The following is an 18750-nucleotide window of genomic DNA, read 5'->3' as shown; positions in this document are numbered from 1 at the left end:
TTACCTTGTGGTTCGTTGTGGCCATTCTTGTAGGTATAAAGTGATCTCTCGTTGTGGTTTTAATCTGCGCTTTTTTAGTGACTCATGAGGCTGAGCATCCATCGTATGCTTGTTGGCCATCTGGGTATCTCCCTTGAAGGAATATCTCTTCAAATCTTTTGCCTGTTTTTAATTGGGTGGAGGGTCCCTGTTGTCATATTCTGCTTGAAAGTCCTAACCATGCTGCTCCTCAGACGCCAGAGCAGTGTGAATAGTTCTTATTGTCTTCAGCCACCTACGTGTTGTTCAGGAGAGAGAAGGGAGCTGAGAGAGGCAGGACAGAGCTCGCTAGACAAACTGGGGAACCCTGGCATGCCTGCACCGAAGAGAATGTTGCCATCTCTGGCCTCCGGGCCACCTGTGACTCTCAGCAGACAGATACTGGGAAAGCTGTCCACATTTGGCTCTGGGAAGGTGTCGGCTCCGGGGCCTTCCTTTTATTTTCGTTTTCTCTAAGTATTGCAACAGCCAATAGGCCTCTGCTCCAGTCCCCTGAGTGGGGGAAGTGTGCCCTTGACCCTCGGGCCTAGGGTCTGAAGGACAAGGTCCCCCCACCCACCCCTGCCCCCAGCATGCCCCCCTGGGAGCTGACAGCTCTACCTGCAAATGAACAGGTCTGTTCCCAAGCACAGGGCTTTGTGGAGACCTGCTCTGCTTTGCCAGGCCACAGGGCTCCCTCCGGGTCAGAAAGAAAGCACTTTCCCGTCACTCCTGGGAAGGATGGCTCACTACAAGTAGGAAAAGGAAGCCGCCAGCCCAGATGTCATATTCTCCTGAATTGTCCCTTCTGAGGAGGTGCCAGGCTCTCCGGCTGTGGTGATGGCTGACCAGCTCCTTTACAGAGAAGCACGTAGGCCCTGCCAGTATGGCGCATGCGTCTCCCCACAGCCTGACATACTCCCACTCGGGCCAGACTCTGTGACCCTGGAAGAGCTCTCCTCTCTTTGGCCGCCCAGCCGACTCTGACCATGACAAACCCGGGTGTCCCAGTCGAAGTGAAACCCATGCGTTCCCAATACTGGCTTTTCAGAAGTCCATGGCCAGACCTTCTTGTGAGGTCGCTGGAGTGGGCTGGGACCTCCAGCCTTTCTGTGAGTAGCTCAGTGAATTAACCATTGCACCACTTAAAAGGTTTGGTATACATGAGGGGACACTCCCCAAAATTGGATTTATATTTTCCAAAAAGCTATGTATTTAACTTTTTAAACAAAACAACCTTATCACTTTCAAAAGTACGCTCCATTATACTTCATACATTTTCAAATCGGCGATTCCATCCTTGGAAACATGTTTCAGACTCATTTGTTTGGATGGCTCACAGCACCTCCCTCGTTTTCTTCACCTCTTCTACTTCTTCAAATTGCTGTCCTTTCATGCCTCTCTTCATCTGGGGAAACAAGGCTCAGGTGAATAAGGTGTGTGGGGCAAGAGAGGCATGCTGTTGTTTTTGCCAAACCTGGCACACTGAGATGGCTGCTTGAGCAGGTGCATTGTAGTGGTGACAAAACTAGTCCCCCATCTGCCACAAATCAGGTCTTTTTGGTCCCACATTGTTAAACAATCTTTTCAGGACCTCTAAATAGAAAGCTTGATTAACAGTCTGACCTGGTGGAACAAACTCCAAATGCACTACAGGTCGACATTTTTGTCCATTCAGGAAGTTGACAGAAGTCCAGAACAAGGTTTATCATCAATCAACATTTCACCTTTTTTGAAATGAGAAAACCACTCAGTACACTTGAGTTTTTCCCATAGCACTGTCCTTGTAAGCTGGGTTCAACATCACAACAGTATCTGTGGCATTTTCCCCAAGCAGGAAAGGAAATGTCATAGCCCATGCTATGTCTGAGAACTCAGCCATCATAAAAAACGAGGTTCAAGTGAAACTACTTTCACGAAAAAAATCACTGTGACCAGAGAGAACCTTCCCAGGTGATGCCACTGGGTGCACTAACTCTGAGTTGTTCATCTAACAGAAAAAAATGCTGATTTGAAAGCTCCACCCAGCGGAGCTTTTTCCAGCTTTTTGGGGTTACCCCATAGTGTGTGTATGTGCATGCGTGTGCTTGCACATGCTCCTTATTAACAGACATAAAACTCCTTAGCCAGGTAACTTAATATCAGTGTTAGATTTTTAGAAAGAAATGCTGGATGCAATCCAGGTGGGGTCTCATTAGAAGATAAGAGGATCCCATAAAATACTTCACCTTTTGGGGGCTATTAAGATGAAGTTTTTAACATAAAATTAACCATTCTGGAGCACAGGAGCCAGAGGCATTTACCACATGCATCTCTTATCTAGTTCTGAGAAAGCTTCCGCACCAGATGAGGAGGCCCCTGAGCCTATTAAACAGTTATCCCCATCCTCCAGCAACCACCTGCCTACCTGTTCTAGGAATCCGTATGAATGCAATCACCCTGTGGCCTCTTGGGGAGGCACCACTGTTTCTATGAACACTCCTCCACCTGGGGGGAGGGGGGTTCAAAAAGCCCTTACATGTCCAGAATGAATGAAGTGCCCTGTCTATATAATAGTGAAAGTGTCCAGAGTGAGTCGCTCTACAGATGTCTGTCTGCCCTCCGAAGCACAGTGCTGGCCACTGAAGTGGACCCTGCCCATCAGCATGGATAGGCCCTACTGGAAGGGGGAAAGGAGTGGAAAGGCCAGGGGCTGCTGCAGCCTTGCCCAGGACCCAGGCCAGACCACCGGGAGTACCTCCCGGGAGCGGGCCCACTCAGCCTGCGCGTGGTCACCATCCCATGGAGTCGAGGGACAGACGGGGCGTCAAACGGGAACCCGGCGCCTCTAACCACACTGCGTGTGCAGTTCAGGAAAACCCAAGTTCAGCGGCCAAATTCAGGACGCACGCTCGCTGACTTTCCGGGCTTTTCTTTCTGCCTTTCCCTGCTCTCCGCTGGGCGTGCTCTCTTAAAGGGGAAGTGGTGCGTTCTGACTGGCCAGGGCCCTCAGCCAAGAGCCAGGAAACGGCAACCACAAGTCGCGCTGCCCAGCGTGTCGCTGGGCTCAGCCTCCTTGTCCAAACGGGCAAGGCCGCCTCCCGGGATGTGTAAGTGCGAGCGCAGGGCACGACCGCCAGCAGCACGGGCGGCGCGGGGTGGACGCAGGTCCGCGGGGAGAGCCGGCAGCGGCGCTGCCCCGGGGAGCAGGGGCTCCCTCCATGCAGCCCGTCCCAGGGGTAGCGCGCGGGACTCTTGCCTGGGGGCTGGCGCTGGAGCGGCGCCCCCGTCGGGCCGAGGCTGGCGTGGGGAGATGCCAGCCTCGGAAAGAGGTCAGGAGTAGGAGGCTGGGTTGGGGACCGTGCCTTTTGGAGGCGCGCGCCTCGCCTCGGGCCCAGCGAAGGAGAGGAGTGGAAAATTTTCTAGCACACCTTCCTGAGTGCCAGGCAGCCAGCCACACGGACCTTGCAAACCCCTCTGCTCTCTGCTCTCAGCCCTCACCTGCGGCTTACAGGCCACCTGCCCGCCTCTGCACTCAGCAGTTCTCTTTCCTTTTTGTCATGTTGATTATGTAGCTGAAGTAGCCGTGGTAGGCCTATTTTATTCACACTTTGAAACCAAGAACTCTGTTTTTCCTTTCCTGTCTGTTCACCCATGGTCCCTGGTCTGGCAGGAGCACACTGTGGGCGCTGAATAAATGTTGGTGGCCAGGCCCCTGACGGCCTGGGCCAGTAAGACGACTGGCAGTGTGTCGGGCCTGTTTGCCAGCTCAGGTTTTATTTCCTGTGTGCCACCCCACACACACACACAGTCATGCACATGTGCACACGCGCGCACACACACAGTGTCAGCCGCTAACTAGGTAGATGGCCTAAGTGTCTGGCTGAGAGTAGGGGAGCACACCTCTGGCTGTAGGTTAGACCCTTTCTGCCCCAGGTGGTGGTTGGTAAGGTCGTGACGGTTGATCTTCAACCAACCAAAAGTAATTAAGACCTTTTGCTCTTTAGCAAGTGAGGAGAAAGAGACTGAAGGGAGCTGAAGAAGGGAAGGTGGGGGAAAACGTGTGTGTCTTTGTACGCATGTATTGACAGGGTACAACCACACCCGTCTTCGAGACAACTTCCTGTTTGCCACTGCCAACTGCCACTCCAAGGAGAACAGAAATGGTTCCGTTATTAGTGGCTGCTGCGGGACCCCGGCGGCCTGCGGTGGTGAGTGTGTCTGGCGACGCGGTGGGCTGAGCAGGGAGCGGAGACTTTGTGCCATCTCCAGTAGGAGACCTGAAACCAGTGGGCAGGACACCGAGAAAGACAGCGGGGGTGGCCTCTCCCACTGGATTCTTGTAAGTGGAATGATTTTTAATGCCAGGCCCAGGCAAAGAACCGACGGCTGAAGAACATTACTACCTCTATTCTTAAAACACCTGTTTCCATGTCTCCGAGGACTTATCCTCAGCGTACCTACTGTGTGCTGCCTCCGTGGCAGTCACGTGTTATATCCATCTTCACAATGTCCCTGTACGTTGTGGGTCGAGTGAGAGGCTGGGGGTGAATGTCAGGGACAGAAGGGTGAACAAGATGCCTGTCTTCGAGGTGTGTCCAGGAAGCCAGACCACTGGCCTAGCAATGATGACCTGTGGTATGTGCTAAGAGGACAGGGGCGGGAGCTCAATGTGCTGTGTAGGCACCTGCCCAATTATAGTCTTATGATGTGGGGATAATTGTCCCCATTTTATAGGGAAGGGAACTGGGTCTCAGGGAGTTAAATCACAGAGCTAATGAATGACAGCACTGGGATTTGAGCCCAGATCTTTCTGATTCCAAAGACAGCAGCGTTTGGCCCACATTTCCAGTGACTTCCAAAGCTGATGGAGCATGAGGGACATTCTTTAAAGTGTCCTGCTGCTGCCCCAGTGGTCTCTGAGGTGTGAGGGTGACCTCTGTCTGCCTCAGGCATCCGGGCCATACTAGCCTCTTCCCAGGATTTGGAGCCGACATGCCTGTAATGGGGCTGGGCGTTTACCCACACAATCCAAGGCACCTAGACAAAAGCCGCTCTTTACAAATGTCCCAGAAGGTAAACCTCAGGACAGCGTTGGGGAGATTGAGCCTGCTGCTCAGGTATTTAAAACATTGAGGATCCTGGTTTGTGTGTCTCCTCTAGCTGAGGGTTTAGAACCCCGTTTAAAAATGGCTTTGCCCCTTTTTACCTGACCCCTCAGCCTCCCGGAGGCAGAGGTGATGCCTGACGTGCCACCTTAAGGTAGAATCTAAGCCAGAGGCCACCCATTATCACTTAAACCAGTATCTACACTTGTGTGACTTGCTCAGCGTGTGTGTGTGCGCGTGTGTTGGTGGCAGTGGGAGTGTTACTCTGATGTAGAGGCTTAGCACCACAGACCCCTGCCAGGCAGGATCTGGACACGGGAAGAGCTGGACATTAAAAGACAGAATGGAGTTCTGGCTACAGGTGGCATCCTCCAGACCTAGGAGGGGCCTTCCCTGAGGTCTCTGATAAGGAGTCTGCTGCCACCCCTGGAGTGAGGGTGGCAGCTCTCCCGGGCTGTGGAGAGGGCCCCCCTAACCTGAGGGAGCCCTCGAATGATGAAGGAAGCTTAGCATTGGCAGTGCATGCCTTATCACTGTGATTGCTCAGTGCCCGTGCCAAGGGAATGCTGAGCACTGAGTGAGTTGCATGCATGCTGCTTAGCTGGAACCCATGCCCTCCCTCGTGGAGCCCGGAGTGGTGCTCAGCCACTAGCAGAAAGGTGAGGTTCAAATCACTCAGAGGTGCCTGAGAAGAAGGGTCAACGAGGTTATCGTTGCTGCCGCTGCTCACTGCTATCGATTTGATTCTGACTCATGGTGACCCCGTATCTGACAGGTCCCCGCCACTCAACTTGTTATGCCCAATACGACTCTATCACAGAGCGGGCACCATGAGTCAGAATCAACTGCCCAGCAACGGCTTGGTTGACTGGTTGGTCTTCTCCGGGTAAGGGCATCTGTTTGCGCCACGTTGTCCTTTTTGCCTAGGGATAAGCTCGGGGGCTGTGGGTTCCTTTGTTTTGCTGTTTTCGATCTTTTGTCCCTAAGTGGGTCTAAACAGCTATTGCAAACACAGGTCCTCCACTCTGCCTTTTTACCCCACCCTTCCCTAGCTCCTAACTCTTCTCCCAAAGCAGGGATTGCCCAACCCTGGACTGTCATCCACTCACTCACGGGGATCTCTCCTGCTGTCAGGCGTCACAGTCTCTGATCCCCACAAGGGCAGTTCTTCCCTGTCCTCTACAGTCAGGATGAGTCGGTATCAACTCGAGGATGATGAATTTGATTGGGGTTTTGAGTGACCCCCACCTCCCGTTCCGAGATGGGAACTCTTCATGGGAGCTGGCTGGCTCCCGAGGCTGGTGGGTTTGAACCACTGACCTTGCAGTGATCAGAGCAGCACCTAACCGACAGCATCCCCAGGGCTCTGATGTGAAACAGTAACCCTGAGCCCACCAAACAAAAAATAAAAGACATCACAAATAATAGGTAGGTACTAATCACAGATAATCTGTGAGTATCTGTGCTGGTTTTTATTTTGTTTGGTGGATTGGGAGTTACTGTTTCACAGACAAGGAGCCCCTGGATAAAGCACTCCATTGCTAACTGAAAGGTGGCCAGTTCAAACCCACCTAGCCACTCCCAGGAAAGCTGGTGGGACCAGTTCTCTGTCTCTGCCACACAGGGATGCTATGAGTCGGAATGCCTTTCATTTCACATACATGTTTCTCCAGCGGACCATTGCAGCTGCCAGCTTGTGTGTCGCTCAGGTTGTTCATGGGACTTTTATCATCATGAACCGCGCTGCTGAGGGCGCTGTTGAAGTGTGTGTGCATGTGAGCACTTTGGGGGAGGCCCTTCCTAGCGTGTGTCTTCCACAGAGAACTGCCCAGGTGACCAGATCAAGGGCTGTGGGTACTTGTGAGTCCCTGCTGTTAGCCCAGGTTTCCTTCCAGAAGCAGGCAGTCCATGCAAGCTCCCTGGCAGTGTGTCTAGGGCTTGTTCCCCCAGGGTGGATTTGCCCTGGGCTTCCCTTTCAGCTAGGTTGGCTGTCCCAAGGGGATACCCTGGGGTCAGAGGGAAATATTTCAGGACCCTGGAAAGTCCCTACAGTGCCCAAAGCTTGCCTCACAGAGGTTGGTGCCAGAGAAGTGCACCTTAGTATAAATTACACACATCTAAAAAAAGGTGCGGGGTTTATTGGCCAGACAAGTCAGAAGGAGGAGGAATGCTACCAAAGGGAGAAGACAAGGAGGCTCCTAGGTTACACGTCTCACCTCAGAGTTGTAGCCAAGGCTGCCCCAAAAGAAGGAAGTGGTGTCTCTAGCATCCTGGGTGAGGGGCGTGGCTATAGTATGGAGGGAAAGATACCGCCAAGCGGAATGGTGTGGTGCAGAGGGCTCTGGGGCCAGGCCAGTCTTGGCTTTCCTCCCAGTACAGCTGAGGGCTGTATGACCTTGGTCTTGCTCCTGATCTTGCTAAGCTGTGACTTCCCTGTCTATAAACAGAGAGTGAGCTCTATCCACTTGGAGGGGTTGTTGGGTGGCTTACATGAGTTGACAATATGGAAGCAGTGCCTGGCACACAGTAGGCTCTCAGGAGATGTTGTTGCCTTTCTGAGTGAATGAAGGGGTGATTGGACAGCTACAAATCCAGCTCCCAATCCTCTTGGTGGATGTGAGAACACCAACCGTTGGCAAAGAACTTACAGCCCCCCACCCCCTGCAGTTCACATTGTCTGCCCCAACTTGTGTCCACCCCACGCACAACCAAATGAAACTCCTGTCTGGCTCTGCACTCGTCCCCCTGATCAGCGGGACATCAGACTGCTATGAGCTGTAGGGTTTTCAGTGGCTGGGTTTCAGAAAGAGTTCACCAGGCCTTTATTCCTGGTCTGTCTTCACCTGGAAGGTTCTGCTGAAAGCCGGTCAGCATATTAGCCTATCACAAGCTTCCACGGACAGATGGGTGGTGTCCGAGTTGGGGATGCATTGGCCAAGAATCGGAAATCGAACCTGAGTCTCCTGCACATGATGGGAGAATTTTACCACCAATTCATCACTACCCCAAAGACAACCGAGTTCATCTTACACGGTGACAGCTGTGCTATAAGGAACAGCAGCCTGCCACTCCAGCCCTGGCGTCTTTTAAAGAGGTGTTGCCATGTAAAGAGGGGGTGGGGCACCAGAAAGGCTCACCAGCACACCTGCCGGGGAGCCAGCTGGCACAGGCTGCCACTCAACGGCTGCCAGAGTCACTTGACTTCCCTGTGTCTTTATTTCCTCCTTGGCTAAGGAAGGTCGGTTTTGCATCCCACCTCCAACTACCAAAGCCACTGTATGAATTCCAGCTCCCAGCTACCCTACAGGACAGAGGAGAGCTGTCCTTGGAGCAGCTGGTGGGTTAGAACTGCTGACCTCTCAGGGAGCTGCTGAGTCCCATCCACGCTGTGGCACCAGAGCTCCTTCTGTAGCCACCAAGATGCTTGCGTCCCATTCATGCGACACGGTGTCCACAGCTGTAAGCTGGTGTGTGAGATGCAGCCAGCGTGCCTCCTCCCATGCTTCCTGATGCGGAGGCCCTCCCTGAGCCTCTTTCCCCACAAGTCCTGGTCCCGAGTGGAAGAAGGGTCCTAGGATTCAGGGTTGTGCTTGGAAGGCAGCACCCACAGCCTGCAGCTAATAAAGCAGATAGGACCTGTCAAGAAGACAGCCTGGCGAGTGACTGTGGGGACGCGTGAGGGCGGCGGGCCGCAGAGTAAAAAAAAAAAAAAAAGAAGACAGCCTGGCTAATGATTTGCCAAGCACCTGCCCTCAGAGATGGGGGCTGAAGGCCACATGGGACTGTCAGATGAGAATGCCAGGCACTGGCCTGGGCCCAGGGCAGCTGACACAACCACAGCGGGCCGAGAGCCACAGTGGGGCACAGGCTGTCTAGAGGGAGCTGGTCCCTTCAAAAGCCACATTGAAAAATTCCCAGTAACTTCTTTCTAAAAATGGTGCAGGGAGCCACAGCCGGCTGTTAGCCGCTCACTCGGCAACTCGCAAGGCTGCCCCCCTTGCGTCTGGGCTGAGGTTTTAAAGGCAGGACAGTGATGCACTTGGAGTAGGAAAAGGCGAGGGGGAGGAGCAGGTGTGGCATTGTTGAAGAGGACTCACCTGGTGGATCCAAGGTTCTCAACCTCTGGGTCACGACCCCTTTGGGGGTTGAACGACCCTTTCACAGGGGTCGCCCGATTCATAACAGTAGCAAAATTGCAGTTATGAAGTAGCAGCAAAAATCTTTTGATTGGGGGGTCGCCACAGCATGAGGAACTGTATGAAAGGGTCAAGGCATCAGGAAGATTGAGAACCGCTGGAGTGGATCCTCGTGCAGGGAGGAGGGGAGAGGGTTGTGGAGACAGCAAGGATCCCTCCTGGAAGCATATCAAAGCTTGAAGCTGGAAGCTGCACCTGGATCGTGAAGGTGGGGACACAGGTGGTCTTAGAACAGCCAGCTGTTGAGGGCCGTGGCAGAAATGGGGGAAAAAACAAGTAAAAGGATTTGAGTTTTTACTCATTGGACAGATAGGTGCCAGACACTGGAGAGCTCAGGAGAGCTGGGTCAGGGCTGTGGCATGGAGCTTCTGACGGGTGCCTTCCAGGTATCTCTCCCCTCCTTCAGGAACCTGGAGGTCTCCACTAGACTGTCTACAGGCATTAGGAGGGGAGGTGGTCCAGCTGGCTCCTCCAGTCTCTCCCATCTTCTGACATTTCAAGACCGAGGTGGTGCCTAGTAGAACTCTCCCCCTCTATTCAGGAGACCCAGGCTCAGTCCCCAGCCTGTTCACCTCATGCACGACCACCACCCATCTGTCCTTAGAGGCTTGCGAGTTAGAGTCCTGAGCAAATTTCAGCAAAGCTTCCAGAATAAGACCAGGAAGAAAAAACTTGGCAATCTATTTCAGAAAAATCAGCCAGTGAAAATTATGCACAGAAAGTAAATGTCTAGAAAAGAATGATGGCAACATAGGGACAAGCATGCCTGATACAATTGATGCATGGATTGTAATAAGAGTTGTAAGAGCCCCCAATAAAATGATCTTTTAATTTTTTAAAAAAAGAATAGATGTTGAATAATTAGAAAAAAGAAAAAATGATGCAGATGTTCTACAACATACTTTGGTGAGCAGCCATCTAAGGTGCAAAATATTGGTCTCTGCCTCAGTCTTTATGACCCTGAGACCAGAAGAACTACATGATGCCCAGCTACCAGTACCAACTTCTCTGAAAAGGACCACATTGGAAGGTCCTGGACAGAGTGTGGGGGGGGGGGCGGGTGCTGGGGGAGGAAGGTGGAAGAAAATTCAGAAGGCTTACTGGTCTGATAGGGACTGGCAGAACCCCCAAGAAAGGGCCCGCAAGTCCCCCTTGAGATTTGAAACTGAGCTCACCCTCCTGGCTCAATTTTCAACCAAACTATAGACAAGGCTGTCTGTATGAGGGATAAGGAGCTCTCATGGCCCTGCTTGGGTAAGCTCTGGACTGCTTAACTGCAAGGTCAGTGGTTCAAACCCACCAGCTATTCCAAGGGAGAAAAATGAAGCGAACTGCTTCCATAAAGATTTCCAGCCTGGGAAACTTTCGATATAAGGTCTCTATGAGTCAGAATCAACTCGATGGCAGTGGGTTTGGTTTGGGTCTAATACAGGGAATGTTAACACCAGTATGGCAGGCACACTTTTAGAATAATCAAGCGTTTAAGATCAATGGGGCAGTATTGCCCCAGGATGCAGTTCAGAAGGGTTAGGAGAGAAGGTGGAACGGAGGCAGGACAGAGTAGAACTGCCCATATGCGTTTCCAAGGCTGTAACTCTACAAGAGTGAAAAGCCAAGTCTTTCTCCCATGCGACCACTGGTTGGCTCGAACTGCCGACCTTGTGGTTAGCAGCCCAACATGTACCCACTAACCACCAGGGCCCATTCCAACAGTCGGGTTGTGACTGAATAATCTACAGCTTGTTCAAAATGATTGAGAATGTCTGAACTACTTAAAATGATCAACTACTGAAAAGTTCTGGTAATGTGCTCAGCTGCTGGCTGAGAAGTTAGAGCTTCCGGCCCCACCAGTGGTCCTTAGAAGGTAGGGTATTCGGTCAGGTAGACTAGAGAAGCAGATGCAGTCGTGCTCAGATATATATGAGAGAGAACTTTGTATCAAGAAGTCATCATCAAGAAAACGGTCTTTTAATAAAATCTGCTCGCTCTGCCCTTCTGGGGAGATCCAGTCTGCCCATTTTCAAATGCTTTGCTGAAGCTTGTCCCTTTAGGAAACTCTAATCACTCACTCTCTCCCCATTTCTCCCCAGCTTTCAACAGAGCCTCTCTCTCCCTGCTCTCAGGGGTGCAAGCTTGTTCACACACCACAGGAGACAGATCACAGCTCTCTTTGCAGTACACCTTGAAATACAAGCTGCCCCCTAGTTACAAATGAAATGAGATCCGTGTGAGGTGGGGAGTCAGCCCAGGTGTATAGGACTCCCAGGTAACCTTGCCGCAGTGAAAACCTTACTCATGTCACTGAATCCAAATCGACTCAATGGCGGTGGTTTGGTTTTTAGTGCCCAAAAAAATGCTTAGGGTCTTGTCCTTAATTTGATCTGCTAGCCACTTGGTCAGCAAATCAAACCCACCCGGTGAGACTCCCTGCTATCCTCTCACAAAGATGTGCAGCCTCAGAAACCCACGGGCCAGGTCTCCTCTGCCCTACAGAGTCTCAGTGTGTCAGAACGGACTCAATCACAGTGAGATGTGTTGCTTTGTTTCGGTATGCAGCAAGTGAAGGGGCGATTAGGAGGGAGAATGTGTTGCGTAAGCAGGGATCGGTTCAATTGTTTCCAAGTGAGGGCGAATTTATATAACATTAAAGAGCAAGTAGGGGTTGTCTATTGGGTGTTTGTAACTGAAGAACTGATTAGTGATCAATTAAATTGAATCAGAGCAACAAGGAACAGTTTCACATATAAGTGCTGCTGAGTTCTATTTATATCTATACACACACACACACACACACACACACACACATACACAACCCCATAACTGCCATTGAGTTAATTCTGATGCCTAGCAACCCACAGGGCTGCCCCTTAGGATTTCTGAGACTATAAATCTTTATGGGAGGAGACAGCCTCTTTCTCCTGCAGAGCGCCAGGTAGGTTCAAACCACTGACCTTGCTGTTTGTCATCCAGGTCACTACACTACCAGGACTCCTTATTTATGTCTACATTCTACACAGAATCACACAGTTTTAAAAAGAAAGATTAAGGGTGGAGGGCAGTCTTCAGGTTTCAATTCATATTCTTTTTACTTTTTAAAGATCATTTTGGGGGGTCTCTTATAACAATCCGTACATCAATTACATCAACCGTATTTGTACATATGTTGTCATCATTTTCTAAACATTTTCTATTTGAGCCCTTGGTGTCAGCTCCTCTTTTTTCCCTCCTTCCCCCACCCTCCCACCCCCGTGAGCCCTTGGTAGATTATAAATTATTATTTTCATATCTTACAATGACTGCTGTCTCCCTTCACCCATGTTTCTGTTGTTTGCCCTCCAGGGGAGGAGAAGATATATCATTGCAATCGGTTTCCTCTTCTTCCCCTCCTCCCCCTACCTTCCCCCTACGCTCCTGGTATGGCTACTCCCATTCCTATTCCTGATTCCGTGTGTCATGAGCTCTTAACTGTACCAGTGGACATGCTCCATTCTAGCCAAAACTGAAAGGCAAGTGGGAGTCATGATAGTGGGGGGTGAGGAAGCCTCAAATAACCAGAGGAATATTGTTTCATTGGTGCTATACTGCGCCCTGGTTGACTCATCCCTTCCTTGTGACCCTTCTGTAAGGGGATGTTCTATTGTCGACAATAGATGGGTTTGAGGTCTTTGCTCTGAACCCCCTCATTCTCAATAATATGTCTTTTTGTTGGTTTCTTTGGGGTTTTCTGATGCCTGTAACTTGATCCCATCAACACCTCATGATCACACAAGTGGTGTGCTTCTTCTATGTGGGCTTGTTACTTCTCTGCTACATGATCACTTGTTTAACTTCAAGCTTTTAAGACCCCATGCACTATATCTTTTAATATCTGGGCACCATCAGCTTTCGTCACCACATTTGCTTATGCACCCGCTTTGTCTTCAGCGACCGTGTCTGGAGGGTGAGCATCACAGAATGTTAGAACAAAGTATTCTCGCCTTGAGGGGGGGCTTGAGCAGAGGCCTCAATTCATATTGGTTTTATATGCAACTTGTTCTTTCTTTGATTGTTTACGAGGACTTTGTGGAACTGAAATACAAAGCCAAGAAATCACTTATCCCCATTGGTTTAGTTTTTGCTGTAAGGTTCGGGGTAGAGTGTGTTAGCCAGGTTCACTAGCCAGAATTCTCTGAAAAGGGGGCTTTAGCATCATTGGTCTGGCCCATTCACTTAGCCTTCATAGTACTCTCCCCTGTGATTAATCATGAACTGTTTTCAGGTAGTGTTTTTAACCTTTAGTTTGACACTAAATCAAAAAACAAAAAAAAAACAACCCCACGATCATGAGGTCAATTTCCACTCATAACAACCTCAGCGGATGTAATAGAACTGCCCCTGTGGGTTTCCGGGACTGTTAGTCCTGACAGGAGAAAAACCCCTCATCTTTCTCCCATGGTGCTGCTGGTAGTTTTGAACTGCCGACCTTCTGTGTAGCAGCCCACCCAGTAACCCACAGTGCCCCAGGGAGATGTAAAAACAAAGCTGTGGTAAAGTTTTTATCTCAAAGATTCAAAGTCAGGAGACTCGGCCCCAGTCCCAGCATCACCACCGAAGCTGGTGACCAACAACCCCTCTGGTCTGACACTCTTCATCACCAGGAAGGAGATTACGGCAGCTGACCTTTAAGAGCCAGTTCTACATTTCAGTGGCACCACGCCTGCACGTTCTCATTTCTGGGTTTCCAATCTTGCTCACAGTATAGCCTGTGCGTCGCCCACTTCTCTGAGCGGTGACTGGGCCCCTGGCAGGCACAGAGGGCCCATTCCACTTGTAGCCACTGGCCCTGACCTTGCCAGGTCACCTTGCCTCTTGAGACTCCTCTGGTCACTCAGCTGTGAGGAAGAAGGAGACGCCTGACTGCTTCCTGCCTGACTTAGGGGTTGTAAAGGCCAGGACGACATTACAAAGGGTGGATTGCTCCCAGGAATACCGTGCCGGACGGAGTCCAGTGGGCCAAGGCTTGTGCAGTCATTATTGTTGTCCTGTTCGGGACTCGTGAAGGATGAGGAGGGAGGGTGCAGGTGGAAGGGTGCATGTTGATGGCACCATGGACTGGAAAGAGGCCTTGGAACGCGTCTAGGGACCCATTGCATTGACTGATAAAGATGCAGGACTCAAACACACTTCACTGATGAACTCCAGCGCTGAGTTGGATATATAGTTGGAGCCAGAGCCTGATTCTCCTGACTCCCAGTCCAGGGCTCGTGCCATTACACCAACATGGAGGCCCCAGAACAGTGGTGCTCAACCTTCCTCGTGCTGTGACCCTTTCATGCAGTTCCTCATGTTGTGGTGACCCCCAAGCATAAAACTATTTTCATTGCTGCTTCATCACTGTATTTTGCTACTGTTCTGAATCAGGCGACCCCTGTGAAAGGGTCACTCAACCCACAAAGGGGTTGCAAACCGCTGCCCTAGAAGTCACTCTTGGCTTTCAAACCCTTCAAAGGGAAGTATGTGTGTAACCAAGGCCTGTTTTGATTAAATGCAAAAGAAAAAGGTTAAACAGGAAAGTTACTGGGTTTAGGCAAGGAGCCAATAGATCGAAGAGCCAATAGATTGAGATCTGCTGCTAACCTAATCAGAGTGGGCTCAAAGAGTGGGCTGCAAACCAGAACTCTGCCTACAGTATCTGCTGCCAGGCTCACCATCCCCACCCTGCCCACTGAGGGATCCTGCCTGACCCGCTCACTGCCCTGAGGGATGTGGTGGCCTCTAGGTCCCTGGCTGGGGGTCAAGTTAGCTAGGTAGCAATCTCCCCCGCCCCGCCCCCCCCCAAACACACACATTCTGGTAAGTGGCTGTAGGCGGCAGGCAGTGTGCTAAATTCTCTGCTTTCTCCCCGTGTAGAGAGAAGACATGGGCCGATGTGCAGACCGTCTCCCTCTCCAGCATCTCCACCCTCCAATTCCAGGACATCCCTAGGACCAGTGAAAGCAAAGGCCTGCCTCAGTGGCCACAACTCTGCCAGCAGCACCTCAAAGCCATTCAAAGCGCCCAAAGACAATCTACTTACCTCCAGCAGCAAACAGCACACAGTCTTTTCTGCAAAAGGATCAAGGGATAAAACATGGTAAGTGTTGGGTGCTGGGGAGACAGCCAGCATCTGCCTCTCCCCAGCTGTCCCCACTGCTTGTCCCTGTCACCATGGGAAACACTGTCACCCCTCTGCGTTGTTCCTGGGCACCGTGTCCCAGAATCTGGGGAAGTGAGGGGGGAAGAGACAGAAACCAGAATGATGAAATGAAGAGACCTGAATGTTAGGAGGGGGTGGGGGCTGATAAGATGCCCTCTTGCCTGTGATGGGAATTTCTTTTTATTTTCTTTGTTGAGAGCTGAACCAAGTTGTGTCTAAGAAAAAGGTACCAGGGAAATACTCCTTGGTTATTCCATCATCCATCGCTCAATGTTCTGCCCCAGTGAAGAGTGTAAAGAAGCCAGTGCACACACAGGGGGCCCAGGGAGAGGCCTGGCCGGGTCCTAGTCACAGAGCCTTCTTGCCAGGAGCAGCCAGGTCCTGGCAGAGGCAGGGGCTTGGAGCCGACCTCAGAGGCAGAGAGAAAAACCTAAGCACATGTCATCCCTTGGATGCGCTGGGAGCACAGGTGCCAGGGGCCTGGAATATCAGAGGTGTTCGGCGTATCTTTTTCTCCTGACCTTAACCAAAAAGTCAGAAGAGGTAGGCAACGTGTGGAATGAGCAGTGGGGAAGCTAAGTTGACATCGAGGACAGAAAGCCAAAAAGGAGTGGCTTCCAACGCTGGCCATCAGGTCTAGAGTCCAGCCTCACGCCATAGAGCACTTAAACAAAGCCAAGTGTTATCAAGAGGATGTGTTAGAGCAGGCCTAGGCTCCCTAGGGTTTTCAGTGGCTGATTTTTTTCAGATGTTTCTTCTGAAAAAAAAAAAAAAAAAAAGGGGGCCTTTCTTCCCAAAGCACCTCTGGGTAAACTCGTACCTCCAGCCTTTGGGGTAGCACGTTAACCATCGGCACCATCCAGGGGCTTCTGGGACACGGGAGGATTGACTTACTACTGGGCCTGGAGCCTCGACCCTGAGGCTTCCTGAAATCCGAAGAGGGGGTTGGGGAAAGCCCATCAAAGCCAGCAATGCATTTAAATGAAAAGGGATCCTGTTAGGAAGTGATTGTTAACTGCTCTCAACCTCCTACCTCTGAAAGCCCTGGTGGAATGAAATCACGTCTGTCTCTTTGTCAGTGAGCCCTGGAAATTATGATGACTTTGCAAAGAGCTAATTAGCCAGATTCATCCAGAGTCTCCTGTACTAGAGGGGAGAGGCTGGACAGGGCAGCCAAGGACGGCAGGACCTGTCACCCAGCCCAGCTGGACATCCGGGCGAGCCCTGTTCTCTCCAAGCCCTTCGACCTCCAGTCCATCCTGGAAGAATCGAGGTACAGCTGGGGAGGGAAGGTCTAGCCTGATAATGACCGCAGGTGGCCTCTGTGCCTGCCTGTCAGGAGGCACTAATGCCCAGTGCCTCTTACCCGTGACTCGGGGAGCGCCTGGGAGTTTGCCAGCCAGCATTGTGTCTGGACTTACTGCCTGTATTCAAATCCCAGCTGGGTGGCATGGGACAACTTACTGGGCATAGCTGGGCCTCCGCTTCCTCATCTGTGGGATGATTACGTGCTCGACCCTATAGGCCTGCTGTGTGGAGTAAGTGAGTCCGTCTATGAAGATGTGGCCGGCACACTGTTTGGCTCACAGCGCATGCTCTGGAAATACCTGATGGCACAACCTCATTGTCTGCCACAGGACAGGGCAGATGCTACCTGATATAAAGGCCGATAAGTCCAATCTCTCTTTAAATATATATACTAGAGAGAGAGAGAGAGGGGCTCTTCAGACACAAAGGGAAATTGAAAATGGAAGAGAGTCAAATTATTGATTCAGAGCTCAGAGACAAGCTACAGGGAAACCAGAAGCGAGCGCCTGGCCGGGGGCTCCGGAGCCAGGAGGCCCTCCAGCGGGCCATGGCAGACCAGGCAGTGAGCTTGGTGGTGAGGTATAGCGTGGAGGAGCGCTCCTGGGGCCAACGTTCCAAAACACCTCTGGGATTAGATGCGACCAACATTTGCTCCTGCATCCGATCCAGCTTGGAATGCAGGAGGTGTTTTTGGAAGAATCTAGAGAAAGTAGCCAGAGTCCAGAGCAGAGCCACCGAGATGGCTGCAATCAGGAGAATTGCGCTTGTGAAGACCAAGCCTCAAAGCCTAGAGCATGGCCATCGCAGGGAGAACAGAAAACTCGGCGAATGGATGATTTACACAGGGAAGTAGGTGACCAGCCTGAAGACGGAAGGAGAGGTGCTCCCTGGGCGAGGCTGCCCTGATGGCTCCACACCCCTAATTGGTCCATGTCTGCTCACTACTGCCAGGAAATGTGGAGGGGAGAGGCAGTGTCCCTAAGGTGGGACAAATGGGCCTGGGTGGCTCCCAGAATGCAGGGAGGAAGGTCAACCATTGAGCCTGGGGGCAGAAAAAGCAAGTCCTGGTTCTGCAGCTGACTTAATCTGTGGCCTTGAATAAGTCACTTACCCTCTCTTGAGTCTGAATATGGTGAATATGAATATTCTAAGTCATGATTGCTAAGGAAATCTCAGAGATTCCTCACTGCCTACTGAATTAGCGTTAACCCCAGCCCCATTTGAGGAGCTTCTGTAACCTGACTGCAGACATCCTGATCCAATCCTGATCATCCAGTGCCTCCCCATTACTCCAGCTGTCCCCCCAAACCTTCCCCAGGTACCTTGACCTAATACATCCAACTGTCTTCCTGCAGCATTAACGAACACCTACTGTGTGCCACACAGAGCTAGACAAGGGCCACTGGTGTTCCACATGACCCCTTTGTGCAAACCAGAACAGCCCCGCCTGCAGTCCTGCAGCAGCGTACACACGTGGCTAGGTGGACTTCGTTCCCCTCACTCTAGGGCAGCGAATCACCTGTACAACTGAGCGGGACGGCCCTGCAGCTGTCTTGGGGAGCCTGTGGAAAGAGACAGCCAGCACAGAGGCCAATGAGATAAGGCTGATGTTGGCCACACCAAAGAAGGACTGAGGACCCAGAAAAGGTTTTTCAAAAGAGGTTACACCTGAGCTGAAGTAGGACAAGTAGGAGTGAGCGAGACAAAGCGCTGGGAAGAGTGTCCCAGGCAGAGGGAACAGACTGTGCAGAGTGGTTTGCGTGTGAGGAACGGCAGGAGCTGGAGCCGGCTGGGGGGCCCGATGATGAAGCTCCGCTATGTGTGCCAATGTCGGGATTTGGGAGCTCGCTCTGAAAGCTTCGTGGAGCTGCAAAGGGAGCAGCTTTCAGCTGTCCCGAGAGACCACTTGGAAATCAATGAAGGCATCCAGGATGCTGCTGGGTCATCCGGTGTGGTGCGGGACAGC

General features: G+C 51.5%; 1 protein-coding gene across 2 annotated transcripts in view; it reads left to right on the top strand.

The window, feature by feature from the left end:
- Window positions 1-18750, top strand: part of ATXN7L1 (ataxin 7 like 1) — a 270151-nt gene that overhangs the window by 207406 nt on the left and 43995 nt on the right. Inside the window, exons 1-2 of one of the 2 annotated variants that reach the window (XM_075558532.1) lie at window positions 4092-4208; window positions 15191-15413. In XM_075558532.1, the coding sequence (XP_075414647.1) occupies window positions 15208-15413 (206 nt within the window). In that variant the 5' untranslated portion in view covers window positions 4092-4208; window positions 15191-15207. Of the gene's footprint in view, window positions 1-4091; window positions 4209-15190; window positions 15414-18750 lie in introns of those variants that run through there. The other variant, XM_075558531.1, reaches the window with a different exon arrangement.

The sequence above is a fragment of the Tenrec ecaudatus genome, chromosome 9, assembly GCF_050624435.1.
Source record: "Tenrec ecaudatus isolate mTenEca1 chromosome 9, mTenEca1.hap1, whole genome shotgun sequence".
Lineage (NCBI taxonomy): Eukaryota > Metazoa > Chordata > Mammalia > Afrosoricida > Tenrecidae > Tenrec > Tenrec ecaudatus.
The sequence above is the reverse complement of the archived record's forward strand: the minus strand, read 5'-3'. Positions and strand labels throughout refer to the sequence as shown.